Raw genomic sequence first — 25,463 nt, 5'->3', positions numbered from 1 at the left:
TATTTTCAAAAGTGGTCTTCTTCCACTCTTCTTAAAACTTTCTAAGTTACTAGAACATTTTAGCACTTGATAGGGAAAAAAGCAAGTTCTTAATAAGTTTGAGTCTGCAGAACATAAAACTATTACTTAGTAGGCTTTCACTTGTCATTAGAAAATTGGTACTTGGCTGAAAGTACTTCTTAAAATCTAAAAACCTAAAATTTGATTTTTCTTTGAATTATACTTTAGTGAAGATGGATAACCATATTTGTTGGCAGAGCCAACAAAAACAAATACATACACACAGTTTGATGATCTGCAGTAAAGATTCTAGGTGTTTTTGTCAACGTAAGGTTAAGTTTGTGTTGGGAAACACTGTCCAGAGACATTTGACTTGATGCCTAGGATAGCCTGGAAAGAAAGTAATTTTTCAACTGAATAAAAGCTCCACAAGATGTCCTGAGGAAATCAAAGTTTAAAGATAACTGACTGGCTTTTGCATTTATTAGGTTGACTCATGTGAAATAGCTGATAATTGATCAGGAAAAAAGGCTCTTTTGGGGGTATCCCTCTTATAACTATCAAGAAAGGAGCAGCTTCACTATTTAAAAAGTCTGATGTGGTTGGGGAAGATTTTAACTGTGGCACTTGGTAATGACTGGACTGGGCTTAGGACTGCACTGGGGAGACACCACCTCTAGTGAGGTTCTTGCCTCTGAAATTGTTTTTGTGGAAGGAGAGGGAGGGGTATGGGGTTCTGCTCATCAGTCAGAATTTCAGGGTAGTTGGGAGAGAGGGATTCATGTTCAAATATCTGTGAGAAAGTTATTTTTTGTCTTATTTACTGCAGAATTAGAAGTCCAGGTCAAGGGATCATGTGACTGGAGTGTTCTGCGTATTAATGAACACTGGCCATTTTCTATTAGGCTTAGAAACAGACTTGACTAAGGTGAATCAATTCTACTTCCCTTCTAGGTATTAGAATATATATTCTTTTGGCCTCTGAAATAACTTTGGACCAGAGACCAAAACAGCAGACAAAGGTATATCTAGTGGACAAGAGTGGCTCTCTAGAGCCTGTGATTACTGAATGTCACTCTGCATTAAGGTACAGCAAGATATTGTAGTACTTTAATACTTTTCAATGTTCCTGGAAACTCAACGCTTTTACATCTGGGTCCTACATAGCAAAGGGGATGAGAAATAGTCCCTTTTACGGCAGTTCTGTTCTTCATTTGACAATTCTGGCTCATGAAATCTGCCAAATATTTTGGGGGATAATATTTATCCTTGAACTTGTCAGGGTCTATGAGTGACGCCCAGCCCACGAGCATATGTCAGAACATTAACTGCGGTTTTTGCAATTACTACTTCTCTCCTGGGTACCCTGTTGTTACCTGGAAGCTCATAAAGAGATAGAGAGGCTTCACTTGTTACAGCTGTGGACCCAGCATATTTTTTATATAGAGAATATATGGACTAAGAGTCCTGCTTTTAAAAAGACATAGACTCAGACTTCATCCAATGAGAAACAAGCTAATTTCAGAGTTGAGGGGTCCCTTGTCACCCACTGGCTTTCAGGAATGCATGTTTCACGTGTTCAGAATGAGACATGTCCCTGCCAACACACTAGACTTGATTGCTGAAACCAGGTCAGTAGAAACCATTGAAGTTTATTGGCGGTCACAATGCTTACACTGTATGCAGCAAACACCCTTACAAGTCTATCCGCAACCTGATCACGCAAGAAAGGATTCACCACACAGTCGTCAGAGGAGAAGGAAAAAAAAAAATTAACAGGCTTGTTTCTGGGGCTAGAGGAGAAAAATAAAAATAAAACCTAATTGATGAGTGTCCCATGGGCGAGAGCTGAACTAGAGATGCGTACAACTAGCAGCAACAGTTGTGGAAAAAGTACAAGGCAAATAGCTTTCTCCGTTAATTTTCCTCTGTAGGTTAATTTTTTTTAATATTCAAAACATTTATTATGGTTTTCATTTTATAAAAATGTATATTTTTAAAGGGGTGGGAGAATGTTAAATACTTCATGCTAGGCAGACCTTGTTATTAAGAACCCCTCCACTGTAGTAACTTCCTCCAGTTCATACATTCACGAGTGCAGGGTACATATATAAATATCCACACGCACACATCCACACACACTGCCTCGAGGGCTGGGGAAGACTAAAAGTTATTGGCCACACGTGACGGCCTCTGGTGGACTCATCCAAATTGCTCGACAGGAGAGCCACTGGCTCAACTCCTTTTCTCTGGTCTCCACTTTGAACAGAGACCAAGAACCCTAAATTATAGAGTTACATCTGACTTTTAAAAGCAAGAGGCATATGTCTGAGGATGGGGGATCGGCAAAGTGGGAAAGAGGATGAAGCTAAGAACACCAAACACTTTTAGCTGGAGTTGTCGGTCACTGCAAGAGGCCAAGGAACCAAGGGCGGCATCTAGGCTGACAGGGGAAGAGGGGTGGTGCTCCGCATGGCTTAGAGTTCCTAATAACAAGGGTAATATAGTAACAGGAAGTGATAATTTGGGGGGCCAAGGGAAGGGCAATAAGAAAAAATATACATTTGGAATTTTTACTTTTTTTTTTTCTTTTTGCCTCTCTACACTGTGTCACTAAATATATCTCTGCACGTTCACACATCCTTGTCCAGTAAAGCTTCAGGCCACCAGAATACACATTTTTTCCTCACTCGCATACACAACCCCTCACATCAGCATTGGTGCACTAGACTCTGTAAAAATTTTTCAGTCACACTTTGTTTTTAAACTTGAGTCAATATAAACCTTGTTCAAAATGTTATGAAAAAATGTACATGTTTATACAAGGCAGGTTGTGGCAGGACACTGGGGGTTCTTTCCCCGTGGGTGGCCCCAGGAGGAGGGGGGCTGGAGACTCACACATTTGTGCCTCTATCTCCTTACCTCCTCCCACCACCCTTCCCACCCGATCCCCCAGGAACCAGCAGCGCCCTGCCCCCCGAGTGAGTGCACGCACACCCCTATTCCCTGGGGAAGAAGCTAGTTGACCTTTGCCATTTTCCCCATACCCCTGGAGGAGGGGGCCAGGATCAGCCAGGCCCTCTCCATTGTAACTGTTCGCCCCCTGGGTCAGACCAAAGGGACACTGCTCTGTACAGGTAGAGTCCAAGGAGGTGTCAGCTCATCATATCATTGCTATTCACTCCATACGTGGAATTCTTCATCGAGTCGTTGACTTCTCGACGGAATGCTGACAGGTTCTGGGTGAACCTACAGAGAGGAGCATGTAAGTTGTGGGAGCAGAGTGGAAGGGGAAGGTCTTTGCCAAAAATGTTTCTAGCAAGCAAGTGGCTACTGAGAGGCAGTATGTTTGAAGCAATGGGTTCTAAGGTCAGTTAATTTCAGTCCTAAGACTAAGGAGAAGCTGGGCTGGTTTTGTACCCCTTTCTCCCTGACAACTTTAAGGCAGGCTCAAGATCTGGTTAAATCCAGGGCTCTGAGGATCATTACAGGCTCATGGCAGCACAAAAGGAATCTCAATCTCATCTTTGTCAGAAGGGAAGTAACCCTCACGAGGTGAGGGCTGGACAAGAATGAGGCTGTCTCATGTCTTAATGCCAAGAGACCTGTGCTGTCCAGTATGGTAGCCGTTAGTCACAGGTGGCTGTACAGCACTTGCAGTGCTCAGAGCAACCGAGGAACTGAATGTAATGAAAAGACACTTAAAATTCAGTCCCCCAATTGTACCTTAATTAACTTGAAGTTAAAAGCTGTATTTTAAATTAATTAAAGTGAAAGAAAATTTAAAAAATCAACTTAGGAAAACCTGACATAAGTTCAGTTATTGGACAACTAAGTATGTCTGGAACAACTTAAGTATGGGAGTCTACTTTGTCAACTGTAAATCTTAGGAAATCTAAATACAAATCTAAATACAAATTTCTGATGAAAATTTAGCATCTGAATTGAGATGTCCTGTTAATTGTAAAATACGTAAGATCTTAAAGACTTAGCACAACAAAAAGAATGTTAAAATTCTCAGTTTAAAAATACTGATTATACATTAACATATTATTTTAGACACATGGGTTAAATAAATAAAAGATACTAAAATGAACATTGTTTCTTTTTACAGTAACTAGAAAATTTTAAATTATTTTGTGGCTTGCTTTTCTATTGGGCAGCACTTCCTTTTAGACAGCCTCTAGAAGACTTTGAAGGAGTCTCCTACGTTTCAATGATCTGAAAACTAACAGTTGCCCAGGATTTCTTGGCAGAGCATTCGACACTCACCTGTCTCTGTTTTTCGTTAGAAGGTTTCGCTCTATGCCTTCCATCAAGTTTTCAAAGCACAGATGCATAGCCTGCTGCTTCTCTGGTGGCTGGCTGTTCACGATACTGTTCCTTAGGTCAGAAAAATACTGCAGGGCAGAGACAAGAGAGAAGGTAAGGAGAGAAGAGGCAGAAAGGTTGACTAGCCCCTCATCACCTGAAGAACAGGAGTGTTCTAGAAGAAACAAAATTGGATACTTTTTTTTCTAAAGTTCAAGCAAGCACCTGTAGGATATCATTATCTTACTTAAAAATTTAGAATTTTAAAGCGATAAATACTATGAGGGTCACCTGATGCAGATTCTTCTTTTATAAGAATCTCTAGACTTAACTTATGTCTGTTTATGGCAGAACTGGAACTCGAACGTAGGCCTCAGGTGCTCTGATCTCCAGAGGCTTCTTTCCTTGTCACACTTCCTCATCCTTCCCCTTCTGTCTGAACTGCTACAGGTGCTGACTTCTAATGTTTAAGTGATTATGTTCTGTTTAGCGCATGAATAGGACATGCTCAGAAAATGGGCCTCTTTCTCCACTGTGGGGGTGCTTCTGTCTTTCCCACAGTGCCCTGGACACCAGGGAGCTGGTTCTCCTACCTTTTCATTAAGTAGTATCAAGCCGAGTAGGGGTCGGGACATAGACCACTGGTTCCTACAGTCTTCGAAGATGATGATATTCAGCACCGTTGACAGCATCTGGAAACGGAGAAGTGGAGGCAGTGACCTGGTGTGTGGCTACCCAGAACAGAACTACAGATCCCAGAGAGAGGAGTGTATTAGGCTGAAAGCCTTTTCTGTTGAGAGTAAACCACATAGTTCATGCAACTTCATTTAAATCTATTATAAGGTGAGTTACAAGATATTCCCTTTCCAGGGAATTGGTTTGATAATTCATTTAAAAATGGACCTTTCCAGTTAACCCTCATTTTTGTGGGTAATGGGATCGGTCAAGTAAATGACTGTAATAGGCAAAATCACCCTGCACTAAAGCTCTCAGGATCTTGTCTCAGGAGAGAGAGATTTATAACATTTTGGGGATGTTCACTATTTCTTAGGGAAAAACATAGATAAAGATGAGATTGGTTAAAATATTATTGTCTAAAATTTTAAATTATTCCATTGATTCTTTTTCCTTATCTATTTTTATCTGGTGTATTTCTGCAAATCTTATTTTTGAAAATATGTTGCATACAAATTAAATAATGGTAGGCATACGGTTTGATCTCCATGTGTGGTCAGTTATCTCCTTTTGTCATGTGCTCTTTTTTCTTTTTGTTAAACCGAGAGCTTCATTTGAAAGGTAGAACAACATGTAAGTTTTTTGGCTGCACAGTGTGGCTTGCAGGGATCTTAGTTTCCCAACTAGGGATCAAACCCACGTCCTCAGCAGTGAATGCTTGCAGTCCTAACCACTGGACTGCCAGGAATTCTGTCCTACACTCTTCTTCTATTCTGCAAGTGGAAGTACAAGTTTTACAGCTGGATACTCTCACTCACACTCCATTTATAGCAATGCATGAGCAAAGCCACTGTCATGGAAGGAGAATTGTGCTCATGGGACAGGCCCAAGGCATGGGGGCTGGTGTAACACTCAGAAGAAAAATTCAAAACCTGACTTTTTCAGATTGTCTATATCCACATTCAGTGATCCCTCAGCAAACTAAAAAATCTGCTGTCATTTTAAGGCATAAAATTCTCCTTGGCAGCATTAACCAGGTGAGATTTTGGTGAAGTTCCTTATCTTTCTGGGCCTCCCCCTCTCAGAGAGGTTCTCTCTCCCAGGCCGCCTCCTGCCCCTCACACTCCTCACCTGCTGGATCATCTCTGGATGCTGCTGCATGATATGCAGGAAGCGGTCGCTCTCCTGGGTCAGGGGCGTCGTCCTCTTCTTGGTGCTCCGTGAAAGCTGCTTGAAGAGGTATGTCACGATGTGGTCCAGGCAGGAGCAGCAACCTGTGCATACCATGGTGTCTGGAAGAAAGCAGGGCAGGGATGGAATGGAGCAGGGGTACTGAGCTGCCACTGGCGATGCAGCTGAATGTGAGATGCCAAGCTTAGACCCCCCAGAGGCACCTAGCTGGACCGGGGACGTGGCCGGTGTAGCCAAGACTACCAGTGGGGATGCTGTCTGTTAACCTCTCACCCTCATCTTACAGCAGGGTTTAATGCCAAATCTGAAAATGAGCTCGTCATAATAGCTAACAGAAATAATAGTGAAATTATTGACTTCATATGATGTGGATTTATGTCTTCTGCTTCATAAAAAGTAACAAATAGCTTACAGTAGAGCAAGTGCTTTTACTGTGCCAGATACTGTGCTAAGGACTTTATCTCTATTTTATCCTTTTGAGAACGCCAGGAGGTAGGTGTTCCATTTTACCAATGAGTAAACAGAAGTGTGTAGAGGCTCTGTGACTTGCCTCAAGGTCTAGTAACTACAAGTAATTGGAAGAGCAATAATTACAATCCAAGCACGTGACGTGAGCCTGTGCTCCAAGTTACCTGGGTGATGTCACTGAACCCAGCTTAGTACAGCCTATCAACACTACAGTTTGTTAAGAGTGGGGTGCTGAAACATTCTTTTCTCTCTGGCATCTCTGGGGAAGTGTGTGGTGTAAAGCTACAGGTGTCTGTGCATTTATAAAGGGGACACTGCAGTGCAGCCTGCAGACAGCACTGACTTGGTGAGGCTCAGACCACAGGCCTAAACGAGTAAACCATGCTGCTTCTGTGCATGCCAAGGTTTTTCAAGAAGCTAAAAACCAGCCTTCTAAAGCAGGATCTGATACCTGGCTGGATGGTTCTAGACACAGTTATGCACCCTGCTGGAGGTAAGTGCATATCAAGGAAGTGGCACAGAGGTGTGGCTGACTCACCATGGCAGACAATTCAAAAGTCATCCTCTGCATTTGCAATAAATTATGATCATTTTCCAGTTGACTTATTCTTCCTATTTATGTTTTGCTCAGCTTAGTATAAAAATGTATTTTATTCTCTGCACACATACACACCAAGACAGCTGGCTGGCAGGCAGTGTGGTAACAAAATGGTTGACCAGAGCCAGGTGGAATAGGATGAAGACTTACGGAGCACGCTGGGTTAAACGCCCCACTGCTTCCACTGCCCTAAGGCTAGGATCCAAACACCCTGATCCAGCTGAAGGGCAGCCTCCATGACCTCCAGATCTGCCCTGCCTCCTCTCTCCCCCCAGCTTTGCCTCACTCCTCTCTTGCCATCTGGAGTTCCTGGTTCTTCTTTGCCTTTGGGGGCTAGTACTTGCTGTTCCTGATGCGAGGAGGCTTCCTCCCCAGTTCATCTGATGATGCCCATTCAGCACTCTGCAGGATGCCCTCAAGGCCAGGAGTTCAGGTATTCTTCCGGGGTGCTCCCACAGCACTCTGTACTCACCCCCACTGCTGCGCTTACACAGGTAAGGGCGGGAACAGGCAGTCATCTGTTTACATGTCTATTTCATCTACCAGATGAAAAGCTCCCAAGGGACAGGGACTAATTACTATACTAGATCCTTAGTGCCTAGTCTGTAGGAGGGCATCAGTAAGTATGTGCTGGAGGAGAATGTTCCCAAGAGTTATATACTCTGGTGTGAGGGTCAACTCCCCAAAGCAATAATCCTATTGGGGCAAGATTCTCCCTTCTGCTTAGTCAGGTGGTAAAAGCCAATCGACCAGCCCATCTACCAACCCAGGTGCTTACCAAGTGCAGTAAGTCCTTCAGAAATGGAAGAGAGAATATACATGATGACATGAGGTTCCAGGCTTGCGATAAAGTTCATGTGGTCCTGGGTGAGGACTTCCAGTAGTGAATAGTAAGACTGGCTGAGCTTGGGGTAATCCTGTGGGAGAAGCAGGGTTAGAGTCAGTGGAGGCAATGTGTACCTCAGCACGTGTGAGCACAATCAGAAATAAACAGCTTAGTGCCCTTCAGATGGGAAGACAGAAAGGCCCAGTGGAGCTAGCTTCTAGTTCTTCAGAGAAACATTCAATCATGGCCTCAGCCAAAAAAAAAGACAGACGTGATGAGGGACTCAGATTCAGTCAACGATGAAGCTCAGGGCTTACCAGGAGGTCGCTGTGGGGGATAGAGAGGAGCAGCTTGATGAAGGTCTGTAGAGCATTGTCCAGGGCATCATCCCCATAGAGACGGAAGACTCCAAAATTGACGTAGCTCCCGCTGAGAGCAGCCTTCAGCATGGAGAAACAGATGGAGATGCCCTTGAGCTTCAGTGCGTAGACCTGATCCTTCGGGACCTCTCCTAGTGTCAGGATGCGATTGCCTGAGTAGACGAGATACATTTATTCAATCACGTGGTAGCTGACAGTTCACACACCAACTTAACCCTATTAGTCCAAAAGTCCTTGGCACCGGGTGGCACTGTAACATGAGTGTATGAACAACACAGCATGCCTCGGCAGTGCTCTCCTGGATACTGCCAGGGCTGGCCTGAGACCCATACTGCGGAGTGGAGACTGGGCTAGAATTCACTTCCGGGGTATTGCTCCTCTTAATTGCTTACCATACATTGTTATCATCTTGCTGGTTTCTCTGAAGAGTAAGATGCCATTGGGGGATGAGACATCAAACTGGAGTCGCTGGGATCTGAGCAGATAACACAGAGGAGATAAAAGTCAGAGATATGTTACTGGAAGACTCACTCTTGCCTGAATACCTTAGGTGATACTTTTTGCATGAAGACACAGACTACCTATTATAATGTGAAATAACCAAGTTAATCCAAGATAACCAGTGATGTAGCTTGTTGTATCTTGAAGAAAAACATGATACATTCAAGTTCTGCTGCTCAAACCAAAAACATTTAAAAGAAACAAGGGAAATGAAGCTGGAAATAAAATTATTTTAAAAAATTCTCAATTTGATTTAAAGTATGGGTTCTAGAACAGTCATTGCTTGGTTGTACTCACTCACAGCCCTGCAGACTTTAATCTATTATATATTACCTCTCTAGCTTCAGTGGCAACTGCGGGAGGGGCAGAAGCATCGTCCCTACTTCTGAAGAACAAAAGCTGTGAAGGCACTGAGTGTGCTACCTAGGGAGTCAAGCCGGGAGGGCAAACAACATCAACAACCTGAGCTTTGCATTCCTGACTGTCCCCTAGGCCAGAGTTCTCCTCCTTGGCTTGCTCCTCTACTGCTTAATGAGGTTGCTGACCTCATGGCTGGTAAGGCCTCAGACCAACACGAGTCCTCTTGATTCTTCTCCCCCCCGCCACAGAGAATCCATCAAGATCTAGCTCTCCAATATGTCCTGAACCCACCCGCCAGCTGTGAGGTCCTTCTGCTTCCACTCTTGCCCCTAGGGTCTCATTATCCACGTGAAGCGAGGACACCTTTAAATAATGTCCAGGAGATCATTCTGATCCCTGCTTACCATGCTCCACAGCTTCCCACATACTGAGTGCACACCACGCCTCACTACTGCTGTACTGAGCTGCAGCATGATGTCTCTGGCTGGGCGCCCACCATGGCCTCCCTGCCTTCCCTAGGCTTCAGCCAGCAAGCTCATTCCGTCTCTGGGCCATTGCAGTTCTTTTCTCTGTTTTGACTGCTTTTTCCCTCTCCTTGCAGGGAATACCAGAATGCTTCTGGTCCATCTATATTACTGTCTCTGAGAATCCTTCTCTTCTTCGACTCCCTTATTATCTTACTTTTTTCAAATGATCTTCCACACTTGTTTTACTGTCTATCGTCCCGCCAGACTGTAACATCTAAGTGGACAAGGTTTTGTCTGGCACAATCAATATCAAAGTGCCTAAGCAGCAAAGAGCAGATGTTCTTAAATGTTTATTTTATAAGTAAGTCTTAACTAAAAGCCTCACAGGTGGCTGCAACTTCCGTGACTATCACCCACTTCTTCACTAAGGTAGCTATAAACATGACTCTCTCTCTCAGGTGTGCCAGGACAGATGCAAGGCAGATGCAGAGCTGAAGTTCTAGTGAAGTCAAGGTGCTGAAGTGGTCTTTTCTTTACACCCCTAAATTGCTGGGCAAATCTAAAATGTAGTATTTTGGAAATCTTTCTTAATTTAAGATAAACCTTCACTGATTCAGCTGTCATCTGCCTAACAATGAATACATAATGGGACCTATGTATACTTATGTCTGATCCCTGTTGTAATTATCCTTCAATTAAGAATAAATAAATGAAAAAGAAATTTATAATTGAGACTCTTGGTTGCCAGATTCACTTAACAGTGGGTTATCTTGAGGCGTTTTTTAAAAAGTGACTTACTTCCTGCAAGCCGCTATAGGTTTGTGTGGGTAGGGACATCCTTCTTTCAAACAAACAAACACAGAACACAATCTATCAGAGGTTTTCGAAGTTTGACAGCAGTGAATCTTAGTACCCTCTATAACGTGCTGAAAACACTAGGTAAAACGAATAATCGCAGGGCCCGCTCAGATGAAGGGCAGCGGGGCCTTTTGAGAATCTCCCTGCTTACCTGTTGTGGACCAGTTCGGCCATCAGCTTGAGCACAGGTGTAGTACAGGCTGGGTCATGGTACCACAGCTCAATGGCCCGCTGCAGGATGGGCATGTAGGAGGGGTAGCTGTAAATGAAAAGCTAAGGAAGAATTCTGAATACAGAAAGGTACAGAATTTCTCAACACTGGTCAGGCACAACCTGCCAAATTACAGTTCTCTGATTTCCTGTCTGCTGCTTGCTAATCTTAGCGTCTTTCTGAACAGAAGGTTCTAGAGCAACTGTGTGTCCTTTACCTTGCAAAAGGCATCCAAAGACACACTTTAACTTACATAATGCCTTTCTTCTGAGAAGCACAATGCATTTCATCCTGTTATCTGTCCTCTTACCACCTCTGTGAGGTGACAGGGAAGCCTAACTGGACATAACTGTTTGAGGAAATGGAGGCACTTAGATGTTAAGTGCTTTGTTACAGGTTATGAAGTTAGCAAGCTTAGCCTTTCTAACTCCTAGTACAGCTGTCTTATTAGTAGATTGAAAAGTCTCTTTTCTAGGTGTAGCAAAATTCACATGCAATAATTCCAAAGGGATTTATAATTGGAACCCCAAATAGAAACCGAGGAGCCCCACCTCACTCACTTCTCAATCTCAATGATCAGGCAGCTTCATGTCACTGGATCACTGAGGAATGAGAACTCGAAAGACATGGCTGCCTTTTGGGTAGCTCTTCACCTTCTCAGCCTCACAATTCCTTCCTCCCACCTTCTCCAATGACTCCATCACCCATTCACCCTCCAGGTAAAGCTTGTGGAGGTGCACTCCCAGCTTGAGTTAGGATACATCCATTCGAACAGCATCATGAAGCTGGTCTTGGCATTGAAGGCAAAAGCTATTCCTCTCAGGTCTCTTACAAGGCCAACTAGAGTTCGCTGTGGCAGAAAGCCAAAGTATGTTAAGACAGAAGAAACACCAAACCTATCACCACCCGATGGGAATTTCATCTTCCTTCTCCCATCATTCAACAAATACTCCTTCGCAGTATTCTGACTCAATCTCTCCCATACTGGAGAGAGAAGTGCAATCTCTTCTGGAAAACTAGTTTTGGATGCTTTTCATATCCAGAGAAAGGGATAGTTTCCTGGCCCATCATAGCAAAAACAGAGGATGATAAGATTTTAAGACATTAATGTGATAAATTGTATATAAAAAATGGGAAAGCAAAAAAGCTTATTCAAGAAGAGGTGGGGGAGAAAAAGGCAAAAAAGCACATACAAGAAGAAGGAGAAGAGTCATATCCCTAAAGGTCTGGTACCACATCTAGTTACAAAGGTATCAGTGCCACAGGAATGCAAATACAGACCCCGCCAGGAGCAAGATAGAAGTCTGCAAGACTATTTGCCTTTTGGTTGGGCTATCTAGAAAGAAGACTGATGTATCGGATCTTGGACCTATAAAGCACTAATACTAAGAGCCTGTGGCCCAGTGAGGTCAATAATTTGTTTACAGTCCTGCTGGAAGGCAGCAAAAAAACCAGGGTTAGGACACCAAGATTCCAAATCCAAAGCTCTCTTTCTCAACAGAATATTGACTAGTGGGCGCTGAAGAGCAATGAAACCACTTTCCAAAAGCTAACAGCCACCAGTAGGTACACTGGGTGTCCCGACTCGTTTGTAAAAAAAGTCTGCATTTTTGTTAATGGTCTGCTTACAGCTCTGTTCCTAAACTGATACCATAAGCTCCACTTTAAGTCTAAGACACGGGCTCGTTACATGAGACATGACAAAGATATAGTGATGGTTGTAGTTCATGGCCAAGGTGGTTCTTTCATTAATTTTACTTGTTTTGTACAGAACTAATGTGATGGGGAAGGGGCTGCTATCCCTGTTATCCTTGATAGTAGTACCCATCTCAGACTGTAGTACACCAGAGTAAAGAGGATAGAGTTTGGTAACTGGCATTGCTCTCTGACTTCCTTGTTAATTTGAAAAGAGAACACCCAGAGGCTTTCTAGAGATGAAAAAGGAGAATTTTATAATGTCAGGTAAAGTATGGCATTTTAGAGGGCAATAACACTGGGCTATTTGGTGGCTCTAAAACTCATTATTAGAGTCATGAACACTACAGAAAAGTCCTACAAATATTAATAGTCCACTGTTTCTGGTTTTGGTACAGAGATCTATAGGTAAAGAGTACAAGTGTGCAAGAAACAAGAGAAGGAAAGCAAAAAAAAAAAAAAAAAAGACGGCTATTCTGACAGCTAGAAATCAATAACTGAAGGTAACTTTAAAATTCCATTTATATGGAAATTTACAAACCCTTCTAAATGACTCATGGGTCAAATATGAAATCTTAATGGAAATAAAATGCAAAAAGCTGAATGATAACGAAAGATGCTATATATCATAGCTTGTGGATTCCGGAGACCTGTTTCAAAACAATGTGAAAACTTACTGCTACTAAACCACTTAAAAATGGCTGAAATGTGTTATAAGTTTTTTTTTACACTAATTAAAAAAACAAAACAAAACAACATTTATGAAATAATACACCTAGAGAGACATTTATAGTTTTAAATGACTGTATTAGGAAAGAAGAGATTGAAAAGTGAAGTGACAACCACAGAATAGATTCAAGTAAAAGGTATGAAGATAAAGATTAAGAACAGAAATGAATGAAACAGCAAACAGATAAAACAGAAATAAAACAAAGAAAAAGAAAAAATAAAGAATTCTTTTGTGTGCCATGAGCAGACTAATAAACTAACAAATCTCTGGCAAGACATCTAGAAAAACGAAAGAAAGCACTAATAAGCAGTATTAAAAATGAAAAGGAGACATGACCAAATATACTTCAGAGATTAAAAAGGCAATGAGAAAACATATTAACATTATTCTAATACATGTGAAAACTTAAAGATAAAAAATCCTAAGAACTGTTTAAGAACATAAACACTTTAACATAAAAATAAAGTTTATGAAGTTTATGTTGGTTCTCCTATTTAAAAATCCCAGGAATCCAAGAGACTGAATAAAGAGCTGTATCAGTAGAAAAATCTATAGATAAAACACTTTTCTGCAGTGCTATCCAATCCAGTCTCTCTCAGGGACTAGCCCTTAACCAGAAGGTGATCAATCAGTGGGTGAAGGACTTACCTTTGCCTCTTGTTCGTTGAAACTGTTAGTGCTGAACATCTGGGCCACAGCCTCAAACGCCGCTGTGAGCGGCAGCATGAACTGCTCGTACTGGTCTTCATCCTCTCCTGTAAGGAAAATAACCGGGCTGTGACCTCAATACAAAACGTGCAAGGCTGTGGTATGCGTGAAAAGTAAGTTGCTATAAAGGAAGTACAGACCCAGGGATAATTCAGAGCAGTCCTTGATTATCCCAGTAGGTACTAGTAGTAATTTCAGAATAAAATTATGTACAGAGATAATTTTTTAAACTAGAAAAATCATCACAGCAGAAATCATCTAACTCAGGAATGCCCCAATTTTTTAATACTGAGGTTCAATATCAAAGATTCTGATGAGAAATGACCGAGTCTGGTGTATGAGAACTAGATGAGACCTGAACCTGAATTAGGTGCACGTGGAGGAGTTTCTTTTTTATTACTCCCCCTCCCTTTTTAAGTAATCCTTCATAAACATAGAAGGTTTTACCTCGTAAGTTTAGTAGGATTAAACCTAAATAGCTAAAAATTATGATACTATTAAGCTTCAGGTTGTAAGCTGAGCCCAAACTGCTAATATCACAACCAGAGCTAGAAAGATACATAAGCTCTCCTGGTTCGTCCATGCCAGGGAAGTGGGTGCTGAGGAATGCTGGCCATCTCAGATGGGCTGCACCTCAATGTGGCAGGAGGGATTATCTGGCCAATGAGATGCATTTAGGAATCTCAATTCTCAATTCCTTTATCTTACAGATGAGAATCATGAATAGAATTTTAAAACCTATCAGATGAAAACTTCAGACACATACTGTAATTCTCGTCCAGTTACAGGGATCATGATACCACAATCTGTTCTTGGTGAAATCAAACTGTAATTTCAGATACTTTTGAAACAACAGCAAAGACTTTTCCCAACATTTAGTTTTCTATCCTCGAGTAAAAATTGAGAACAATGCCAAATTACTTCACTAGCCACTAGGATTTATTGCAGTACCTAAATCCACCATGAGGAGACGCCCAAGTGCTGTGTAGAAAGTAGTTCGACACCGCATGTCTGTCAGGTTGGACTGATTGTTAATACCCAAAAATGAAAAGTGCTCGCTCTATTGAAAAAAAGAAAACAAGTTACAAAAATAAAAACACAGGGTTAGAGGCAGAATGCAAGCCAGTAATTTTAGAATTACTGAGCCCTTTGAAGCTAATGGCCATATCATCATTCCTTAATGGTTAATGAGGAGTATTAAAAAAATTTTTTTAAACTGCTATTGTTATCTACAACTAAGTTATTTTAGTAAGAGTAATAGTTGGTGCTGCTGCTGCTGCTGCTAAGTTGCTTCAGTCGTGTCCGATTCTGTGCGACCCCATAGACAGCAGCCCACCAGGCTCCCCCGTCCCTAGGATTCTCCAGGCATGAACACTGGAGTGGGTTGCCATTTCCTTCTCATATGCATGAAAGTGAAAAGTGAAAGTCAAGTTGCTCAGTCGTGTCCAACTCAGCAACCCCATGGACTGCAGCCTACCAGGCTCCTTCACCCATGGGATTTTCCAGGCAAGAGTACTGGAGTGGGGTGCCACTGCCTTCTCCAATAGTCAGTGACTTCACCATAACTCAGATTATCTGGATCCGAAAGAGTAGCTCTGATGACACTAAGCGTCGCCTGGCAGTGTGAAGGCAGTGTGAAGGACTGAGCACCACAGAGCTCACTGTGAACATGTCCACTGCTGAGAGGATGTGGGCGGGGAGGTGGCTGGAGAGCAGGACCAGGAAAGGGGCTCAACCACTCACCGTGTGATTGTTCAGCATGAACTGTACCGCACTCAGCTTCACTAGCTTCCTCACACTACTGTATGTAAGGACAAAGGAAGAGGGTCAAGGAAAGTGTGATGCAAAGGAAGATCTCTGCTGCAGAATGGGCACCTTCTGGGTGAGAGCAGTTTCTTTCTTTACTATGAATCCCATGCCTGGATAGCCTATTTGTCTTAACCATTTGAATATGACACTGCCAAATGGGGGGAAAAAGGTATTCTCTTCTAAATAGCATTTTAAATGATAGGTGAAAGAATACCCATCTCGAAGTCTGTGTGTAAGAAAATAGCTAACCCAGCAGTTTCCCTTAAGAATCATGATATCCTAGAGAAGCTTTTCTCAACGGGGCTTCTGAAAGAGAATTAAGCCCTAAAGCCTGTATACGGCACCCACTGTAGGTGTGAATAAACCTCTCTCCTATGCATTGAGAATGAGACTAGCTCTGTATGAAAAAAGTCATCCAAATAATTTTTATAGGGTTTACTTCTCTTGTAGACCCCTGGTGTGATAAGCTGTTTTGGAGCAATTCAACCTTTACAGCAGACTGAATCCAAGTCAAGAGGGTGTGTAGCCACTACTTTTATTGCAAAGTTTATGATCAGGCTGCTTCTACCTATAAGCTGATAGAAAAATCCAGATGGACTTTACTGCTACCTATCCTAAAACCTTGGCTTCAAAGAGTGTGTACCTATCAGAAAGACCTGTTGGGGATTTGTAGATCTGGGAGATAGCCAGGAATAAATCTTTGGGAGACTATTTCAGAGGAGCTTGGTGGGCTACAGTCCATGAGGTCACAAGAGTATGACACAATTAAGTGACTTAACAACAAGACGATTAGTTTGTCAGCTGGCTCACTTTTAAGGTCTGGAATTAGTCCTGAATTGTATGTGGGTAGCACCTTTGGTTCTGAGGAGAATGGAAAATATTTAAGTATGTGTGTGTGCTAAACTGCTTCAGTTACTCTTTGCAACCCTATGGACTGTAGTCTGCCAGACTTCTCTGTTCATGGGATTCTCCAGGCAAGAATACTGGAGTGGGCTGCCATGTCCTCCTCCAGGGGGTTCTTTACCACTAGTACCATCTGGGAAGCCCATACTTAGGTATACATAAAGCTAAATTAAGGTAGAAATGGAGGAGGCCCTGATTTCTCAGACTGTGTAACACCATGGTCCCTGTTTCACCCAGAAGCCAGCTTAGAAAAGGATATCCAATGGAGAGGTCATTGAGAAGCTGTAGTGTCTTGGAGGTGATTGGTTCACAACGGCCCCAGTACTTCAGGTTGGTGATGCTGGAGGACAAAAAGAAAAGGAAAAGCAGGAGACACTTTTGATATGCCTGGTGCTCTGGAGAGTTGGGAGAAGAAGAAAATCATCCATCACGAGTCACCACACACCTGCATCAACAATTCACAGACATCACAACCACAAAAAATGGGTATAAAATCTCCGTACTTACATTTGGTTGACTAGAAAAATTATCCTTCAGATAATCTTCACTACTTGGTTCCAAAGCTACACTGGCCCATACCCAGGCCCTTGGAATTCTGGGGCACTCCAGGGCTGATTTCTGCAGCAAGGGCAAGAGATTTCTGCGGCAGTGATAACATGCAGACGTATGCAATTCTGCAACTGCACCATCCACTGTCAGCTGCAGAATTCTAGTAGCCCTTGCTTCTGGATTCTTGGCTGGCAGAGTCCTTTAGACCCCCTTTGCTTTTTTCATCTTAAGTGATTAACCAGCTCACGGATATGAGTGTTTAGGTCCAGGATGGTTGGAAGGAGCCAAAATGGCGTACTGCACACAGCCCTGGGTGATATATTTATTTGGCTACTACTGTGTGCGTTGATAAATTGAGCTCCTAAAAAAGGGGGAAATGTAAACAAAGCGACATAACTAAAAAAAAAAGAAAAGAACCAAAAAGGGCCAATCAGGAGCTCCAACTTGGAAGATAATTCAAATAACAGCACTTGATTTTTGCGATTCAAGACTCTGAAAAGGTGTAAAGGTTCCTGAGAAGAGTAAGCCCGTTTTAATTAGATTGGGGCTCCCCTCCTGGGGGCACACCTAGTAGCAATCAGCATCAGAAAACAAAAGCAGGCTCAGGGCCTCTGGGCAGGAGGGTGACCTGGAGAGAGGCTGGGGAGGAAGGTCTGTTTTGCTAATGTCACAACAGGTTTGCCCCAACAGGTTCCCCGTGATTTCAGAGGCTGCCGATGAGATGCCACATGGACATAATGAAATCCTTGCCTGTTCAAGCCTGGAATGCTCTGGGGCCGGGCCGTATCTCTAAGCACAGCTTGTCACACACTCAAATGCACAAGTTTCTGACGCAAACGATCAATGCTGGAATACCAAGGCACTGGCAGCACAATGCCAAGATCACATTTTACAGCTGCAGCAGGACTGCAAGGGGCTCTTGCTGAGGGCGAGCCAGAACACTTACATTTTTCCTATGAAGACACTGAGGACCATGGTCTCGTCATTCAGGCCCAGAACCTCTGAGAGTCGGCGGTACAGCTGGTGGTGTGTTTGGGGAAGAGAAAGTAACCAGAAAATACAGATAAGAAAAACCATATCCCAGTACTGTTTCTGTCCTCATGCAGGAGGTTAAAACCATAAGAAGAATATGAACAACAATCCTGGGGAAGTCTTTACTGACAGAATGAGCTAGTTTCTGAGTACTACTAAATACTGGGTACATGTTATCTTCAACCTTAAAATGATAAAAAGACTGTCAAAACCTTCTGCTGTTTTGAACATCCAATTCATATACATAGGGACTAAGAATGCCAATTTAGGGGAGACCAATGGATGCTGTGACTGCTCATTTATTAAGCACATGAAGCACATGAAGTCTGAATGCGAAGCCAAGAGGAGAATCTAGCTGACTTCTACTCTTTCAGGAGTCTTTGAGGAGTCTCCCAAAATTCTACAGACCAAGAGGAACTATTTGGATTATTCTGATATTGGAGACTGTATCTAAACTGTTAACAGCCATTTCTTTTACTCAGAAACTCCACAAGCAGAAGTGAGCACTGAATGGATCCAACTCAGAGTGTGTTACCTTAGAGGATTTCTGCACCTGGTCCCCAATGTAGATCTTACGAAACTGTTCAAAAAAGCTCAGCATGGCCAATTCTAGTTTCTCGTTACCCGCCTGAGCCAAGCGAGAGTCTGTTAGGTTCATCAGCTGGAGCACCCTGGAGGAGGAAAAGCAATGATTCTCTCAACAGCAGGATATCCTGGTCACCACAAAAACCAACCTCCCTGAAAACAGGCATAGGCCCCCTCCCCTCACCTATCATCCTATTGGAAAGGCTTTCTCTGCAGGCTCTAAGCTCCACTAGGGAACAAAATTCTCCCCTTCGGCGGCTCAGGAACCACAGCCAAGAAATATGAATGACTAGATATTTAAAACTTCCAGTCCCCTGAGATTCTATAGATGGAGGCAGAACTCGTCACTGCTAAAAAATAGTGGGGAAAAATACTAGTACTAGGGTAATGGTCATCCCTGAGACTTCCATGAGAACTCAAGTACAGCAATTTTATTTTCTTAGCCCCAGTTCCACAGCTATAAAATGATGGTGACAGGACTAAGCCAGTGGCTCTCAATCTTTTTTCTCACAGAGCCATAAAAGGAAAGGAGACACATGAAGGACGACGCCCACAGGCAGGGAACACTTCCAGGGACCAAGAGCTGATATGCTACCTGTGACTTCATCCCTTTCACCTGCACCCATTCCCCGAAAAGAAAGCATATTGGAATGCAAGTCAGTGGTTGCTGGATGAGTAAGAATGATGTTATTATAAGTGAGTCATCTGACATTTTGATAATGTGAAAATAGGTAACAAACTATTGAACATTTTGTGATATCATGAGTGCACTGGACTCAGTCACTGTTCTGGAACACTCAAGTTGAGAACCAGTATACGAGAAATTGTCTAAACTCAATTTATGTTATGACACACACACAGTATTACACAAGGCTACAGAATCAGAAAGGTATTGGATTTCATCTTTATTAAATCTTTGTTCAATCAGGGCAGATGAGCATCTGATAAATAAGGTGGGGGTGGAAAGAGACAAATGGGGATTTTCAGCATAAGAATAAAAATTATGGACTGAAATGTCTAGGGACCAATAAACTCTAAGGTGTTATGTTAAAATGTCTAAGGAGAGCATCTGCAACTTTAGAATCCTTCAGGGTAGCAGTTCCTTGCAAGGTCACAAACCATATTCATAAAAATTGTTATTTAGTTGCTCACTTGTGTCTGACTCTTTATCAACCCCATGGACTATAGCCTGCCAGGATCCCTTGTCCGTGGGATTTCCCAAGCAAGAATACTGGAGTGGCTTGCCATTTCCTCCTCCAGGGGATCCTCGCCACCCAAGGATTGAACCCAAGTCTCCTGCTTGTGGGGTGGATTCTCTACTATCAGTCACCTGGAAAGCCCTTCATAAAAATACTAAAACATTATTTGCCCTTTCACTCGCACTCTCACAGGAGGGTGCAGTGGGGTTTTTCCAGAGGCTATAAGCCGTGTGATATCACTACAGTCTGAATGCAGAAGAAGAGAGGAGAACCCAGCTGACTTTTACTGTGCCAGACATTAAAACAAAGCTACTCTTCTCATTCATTTCTTCTGAAAAATATAGTTAAATATTGATAGATATAGCTCACATGCACAAGTTCTTTGAGGACCTCTATACTTTTTAAGATGGTAAAGAGTCCTGAAGAAAAAGGTCTGAGAATCTCTGCTGCAGAGGTTTAAAAAGATTTTTTAAAATCCTGTCTTTTTACTTCAACGGTAAGTAGACTTTCAGAAATCACTAAATGCTCATTTACAGGTTTTTAGTAAGATGAGAATCACACAGACACAAAATAACTTGAAATCCTGTAGATGGAAAAGGGTATGTCAAGACATCTGAAAGGCTATAGAAATTCTGTAATTCATCTTTAGGGAAATTTGAAGACCCAAAGTTTCCTATTAGACTTCGTATCAGACTATTAGGCAAGGCAAAAGCATCCACATATTCATTAACTCTGAGATATTGCACTTAAACAGAACTAAAAGCTACTCTCCACTCTGTATCCTACTTATACTCTTAATTCTATATCCACAATTTATTTTCTAGCTGAATTACTGCAGACGGTTTTTTAGTAAAGATTGTAGGCATGGCTGGTGCTGTATTTATAAAAACTTTGGAATCTGGACCTGTAACAGTTTTTCATTTTCACTGGCAATCAGCTTCATAAATTATACTTTGTAAATGGGAAGAACAGCACTAACAGAAGCATGTCAAATTCCCATGGTCTCAGGACCCAAAAGGGGGTGGGAGGGTCAGAGCAGTGAAACGGGATGCCTCCGTGCGAGCACTTACCGACAGACAAGCTCGCCGTCCATAGCATCCTGCTCATCGGTGCTGGCAAAAGAGACCCGGCCACCAATCACGGCACCAATGATGTAAACCAGCCACGTCAGCCTTCCTGCAACAGGAAGAAGGCCCATTAGTGTCACCTCCAGTCGTCACTGCAAGAAGAAATTCCTCACTGTGAGGTTCACTTCTTACTGTGAACTCTCTTAATCTTAAGAAAGCGAAAAGGCCCTGAAGTCAGACTGTTCCTTCAGAGAACAGCTACTCCTCTGCTTCAGTAAGGGTGATACCAAGGGCAAAACTCATTAGATAACCAAGGCTCCCCTATCAGACAGGGTCATTAGTTTTAGAATGCAGTAGTTCCTTAAACACATCCACTACAGACAGGACTTCAGTCGCTCTTCCCTAGTTCCCCATGGCACTATTATCAAATATTCTCGTTTATATGAAGCTGACTGAGGACGGAAAGTTTTCTGAAGGGGAGAGGTGAAAGGGAGGTGACAGTGAGTGAAAGGGTGCTGACGGCAGGTGGGTGCCCACTTACCCTCCTGCACTGCGATGTCCATGGGGCTGGCGCTGGCACTCTGCAGCAGCTCCTGGTAGGACTGGGCAGACTGGTCAAACAACTGCACGAGCAGCGCACACGTCTTCTCGTATTCACAGCGCCCGATGGTAGACAGCTGGTCCAACTGCTGCTGGACCAGACCCGTATCCTCCAGGGGATCTTCCAGTCCATCTCTACTCCCAACAGAAGAAGGAAGGAGCCCTCTTAAAGTATGTTGCTGACTTCCCTGTCACAGCAGCGCTCCTCCTCCATTCTGCCACCATGTGTTGCCGTAGAGGCCCATATCCCAACACAACTTTTTACCAAGGAAGGTAAGAACGGGCTGAAGGCAGGGGTCTCCCCCAAGCATCAGTCTCCTGAAGGATCTTTCAATCCCTAGCCCCGTAACATTTGTCTGCAGTGATTTTCCCAGTCCTATGCTTCTCAACCCTGAAAGCTCCCAGCTCTCAGCCTCTCGTTTGTTCCTGACTATAGTAAACTGTAAGACTACAAGTAGCCTATCCCTGCTGTGAGGCCACTTGTTCTGTGATCAGATGGCTTTTGGAATTCAGAAATCTTCAGATTTTCAGGAGGTACTGTATGCTTCTACATGTAACATGAACCCTCCATGGGCCGTGGCATGTCATATACAATATTCCTGCATCAAAATATAGAAGTATTACGAATAGTCACAGTAAATAAAATTTTTTAAAAACACTACTATGTGTGTGTGCTAAGTCGCTTCAATTGTGTCTGACTCTTGTGCAACCCCATGGACTGTAGGCTACCAGGCTCCTCTGTCCATGGGATTCTCCTAGCAAGAATACTAGAACAGGTTGCTATACTCTCTTCCAGGGAATCTTCCCGACCCAGGGATTGAACTGCAGATTCTTTACCACTGGTGCCACCTGAGATTAAGTGGTCTCGTATCAGCACAGGTCAAGTTTTGCCATCAAATGAGTTTTGTGTCAAACTTATGAGAAAATTAAACATTCACATCTTAAGTTTCAGAACTGCACACAAGGCACTGTGGATCTATACCATGTCTTGTCATATCCACTGGTTTCCCAGACTTAAAAACCTTATCATATCATAAGCTGTCTACTGTTACATGGTTATACGACAATCCAGCAGCATCACTGCTACTACAATGGGCAGCTCAGAGCTGTGTGTTAACCATGGTCCATACACTAGGCCAGGACACAGTAATTTAATCCCCATTATAATCTGGTCCAAGAGCACACAGCTATTAGCTGAGTAACTGGGCCCAGAGCCCATACATGTCCCCGCTCCCCAACATGGCCTGCCTGAAACCTGCTGAGTCCTTAGGAATAAAAACTATGCCACTAACAGAACAATGCTTTTCAGCAGGCTTCACCAATACCCAGATTCTGAAATGACTCAAGTCATACACAACTGAGACTATAATTATTATGACACATTTACTTGATTTGAGCAAATTATGAATGCAACTTAAAAATGAAAAAACAACCAGACCTTCAGAGTTCGGGTAAATTCTCCTGAGAAACAGCCAATGAAAACACATATAAGAAAGGTCTCTACACCAAGAATAACTGTATTTTATGTAGGTAATTTCTGAAAGGCTCTGACATTTCTTTACTATAGAGTTCTGGTCCAGCTGGCAGTCAAGAAGACAGAACCCATGTGTCAGGGTAATGCAATCCGTGGCCAGCTGCCTGGGACTCTTACATCTTCTAGTAAGCTCTGGATAGCATGGTTTATTTATCCACTTATCTCTTGAGAAGTTCACATTAAGCACCTACATGTTACATGTTATAACTGTTGTCATCTACAGCTTAGAAATGCTTCTCTCATATTTAACGAAAATCGGTAGATATGCTTTGTATTCCAAGATGCTGCTATGGTGGGTGAAGAAGGGACAGTCATGAATAGGATGTTAAAGAGAAAAAGACTCTTCTTTCAGACATTATGCTCTCATCAGCTGTTGTACTGACAGGAAAAAATACCCATTCTGGTGTTAGCTCCAGTAAGATTCATATCAAGGATGCGCCTACCAACTGGGTGTCGGGTCCCTTGCAAGTCTGACACATGTGTAGGGAAAAAGGGAGGCTGCCCATTTCCTTACCTGAGTATGATGTGCACAGATTCCAGACGGGATGTGATGTAGGCTTTGGTGACCTCAGGAGTATACGTCTCCAGCATGTGGGGCTCGGTGGCTTTCACATATGGCACGGAGGCTGCCAGCCGCTGCCAAAGGCTCAGGAGATAGTGCACGCTATTCGGGGCAAATTCCCAATGCTAAAGAAAACCAAGAGAGTAGGCCTCTGTTACCACCGTACCTCCTAGAGGTCCAATCTGAAATTTAGTATCTCTTAAGATGTTCTGATGTGACCTCCTAGAGGTTCCAGAAGCATCAAAAGAGACAGATGCTCTAAAAGGAAGGAAGAGGAGAAAGAAAGAATTGTGGCTGGATGGACACAGCAAAGTCTATTAAAGGGATCCAGTAGAATCAGATGTTAGCTCTCATTTGTGTACATAGTACATTAGTCTCAAGCCATTTGACATAAAGAATATTCTTTAAAAAAAAAAAGGATAAACTTTAATGGGCTTTGTTCTATGTACAGCAACCAGTCTAACCTGTTTACTGGTATTTCAGAGACCAATCGTCTAGTGAGAAGAGCTGTCCTGAGCTGGTTGAGGAAGTGGCTCTCAGACATTAGTATGCGAGATAGTCTCGTAGGAAGCTTGTTAGAAATAGAGGTGCCAAGGTTCCCCCCTAGATCGAGCGAATCAGAAATGATGGGAATAGGACCCAAGCACCTGCATTTCTCATCAAGCTCGCTGGATGATTCTGATGCAAGCCATCACTTTAAAGAACCACTGCCCACATATGGCTAAGAAAGAGAGGGTGCTGAGTCTCCCTTCATTCTGCCTGTTTGTTTTAAGGGGACTATGAAAGAATCCTCCTAGCCTTGAATCTAAGTGTTATTCTTACGATTCCCTCATGTTCCCCTAACCACACTCTGTAATGCCACAAGGTTAAATAAAACCAACAAGCAAGAAAAGAGGTTCCAATGTTTAGCAAGAAAGAGGCAAGCAATCTATGACAAACCTGCAGGCTGGTCACCGTGAAGTTAGCTATCAATCGGATGACTTCGGGGTAGTTTTCCACCTTCACTAATTCTCCCAGTTGATAGTTACTCTTCAAGCGGGCCAGTAGTCTGCAAAACTCATGGTAATTGTTTGGGTCTGACAAACTCTGGTGACAGTACAGGGAGGAAAAGAAAATGTAAAACATGACTCATTAAACTGCTTCCCAAAGGACATCTGGGATGGCATGGGGGACGGGGAGGCGGTAGGAGATGTGCTTTAACTTCTGAGATGCTGGCTATCATTCTGAATGACACATTTGTATGATTAAGTAACAGTTTTTTTAAAAGTCACTTTTAAAGGGGACTATTGCGTCTATTATCTCATCTGTTCACAATAATCATGTTGGAAGATGGGGTTATTGGCCTCAATCGGCAGAGTCTGAAACAGAAGCCCAGAAGGACCATACTACTTGCCAGGGCTGTAATGTTGATTAATGGCAGAAAGGGGCACAATCTTAGATTTAACAGGCCTGTTTGCTTCCCACTGATCGAATGAAAAGCAATGAAATTTTCATTTTCACAGCTGTCTAATTTATCATTAAGCACAAACAGAATGGCAAAGTTACACAAATATTTCATGTATTTTATTACACCGCTATCATGACAACAAACTCACTGTATTAGTATGTTTATGTATCTTGTTATCTACTTATATCAGACACTTT

The 25,463-nt window shown here is 42.8% G+C and overlaps 1 protein-coding gene across 3 annotated transcripts in view; it reads right to left on the bottom strand.

Annotated features, from left to right (window-relative positions):
* Positions 1,633-25,463, bottom strand: part of XPO7 (exportin 7) — an 89,895-nt gene continuing 66,064 nt past the window's right edge. For all 3 annotated transcript variants that reach the window (XM_018052255.1, XM_013966097.2, XM_005683969.3), the window contains exons 10-28: positions 24,759-24,905; positions 23,772-23,944; positions 21,665-21,858; positions 21,127-21,232; positions 18,808-18,943; positions 18,187-18,260; positions 16,951-17,031; positions 15,723-15,786; positions 14,931-15,039; positions 13,920-14,026; positions 11,608-11,696; positions 10,787-10,894; positions 8,842-8,924; positions 8,387-8,601; positions 8,022-8,160; positions 6,118-6,278; positions 4,905-5,003; positions 4,273-4,400; positions 1,633-3,249 (exon numbers count right to left, since the gene is read on the bottom strand). In XM_018052255.1, coding sequence (XP_017907744.1) covers positions 3,156-3,249; positions 4,273-4,400; positions 4,905-5,003; positions 6,118-6,278; positions 8,022-8,160; positions 8,387-8,601; positions 8,842-8,924; positions 10,787-10,894; positions 11,608-11,696; positions 13,920-14,026; positions 14,931-15,039; positions 15,723-15,786; positions 16,951-17,031; positions 18,187-18,260; positions 18,808-18,943; positions 21,127-21,232; positions 21,665-21,858; positions 23,772-23,944; positions 24,759-24,905 — 2,307 coding nt within the window. In that variant the 3' untranslated portion in view covers positions 1,633-3,155. The remainder of the gene's footprint in view (positions 3,250-4,272; positions 4,401-4,904; positions 5,004-6,117; positions 6,279-8,021; positions 8,161-8,386; positions 8,602-8,841; positions 8,925-10,786; positions 10,895-11,607; positions 11,697-13,919; positions 14,027-14,930; positions 15,040-15,722; positions 15,787-16,950; positions 17,032-18,186; positions 18,261-18,807; positions 18,944-21,126; positions 21,233-21,664; positions 21,859-23,771; positions 23,945-24,758; positions 24,906-25,463) is intronic.

The sequence above is a fragment of the Capra hircus genome, chromosome 8, assembly GCF_001704415.2.
Source record: "Capra hircus breed San Clemente chromosome 8, ASM170441v1, whole genome shotgun sequence".
NCBI lineage: Eukaryota > Metazoa > Chordata > Mammalia > Artiodactyla > Bovidae > Capra > Capra hircus.
The sequence above is the reverse complement of the archived record's forward strand: the minus strand, read 5'-3'. Positions and strand labels throughout refer to the sequence as shown.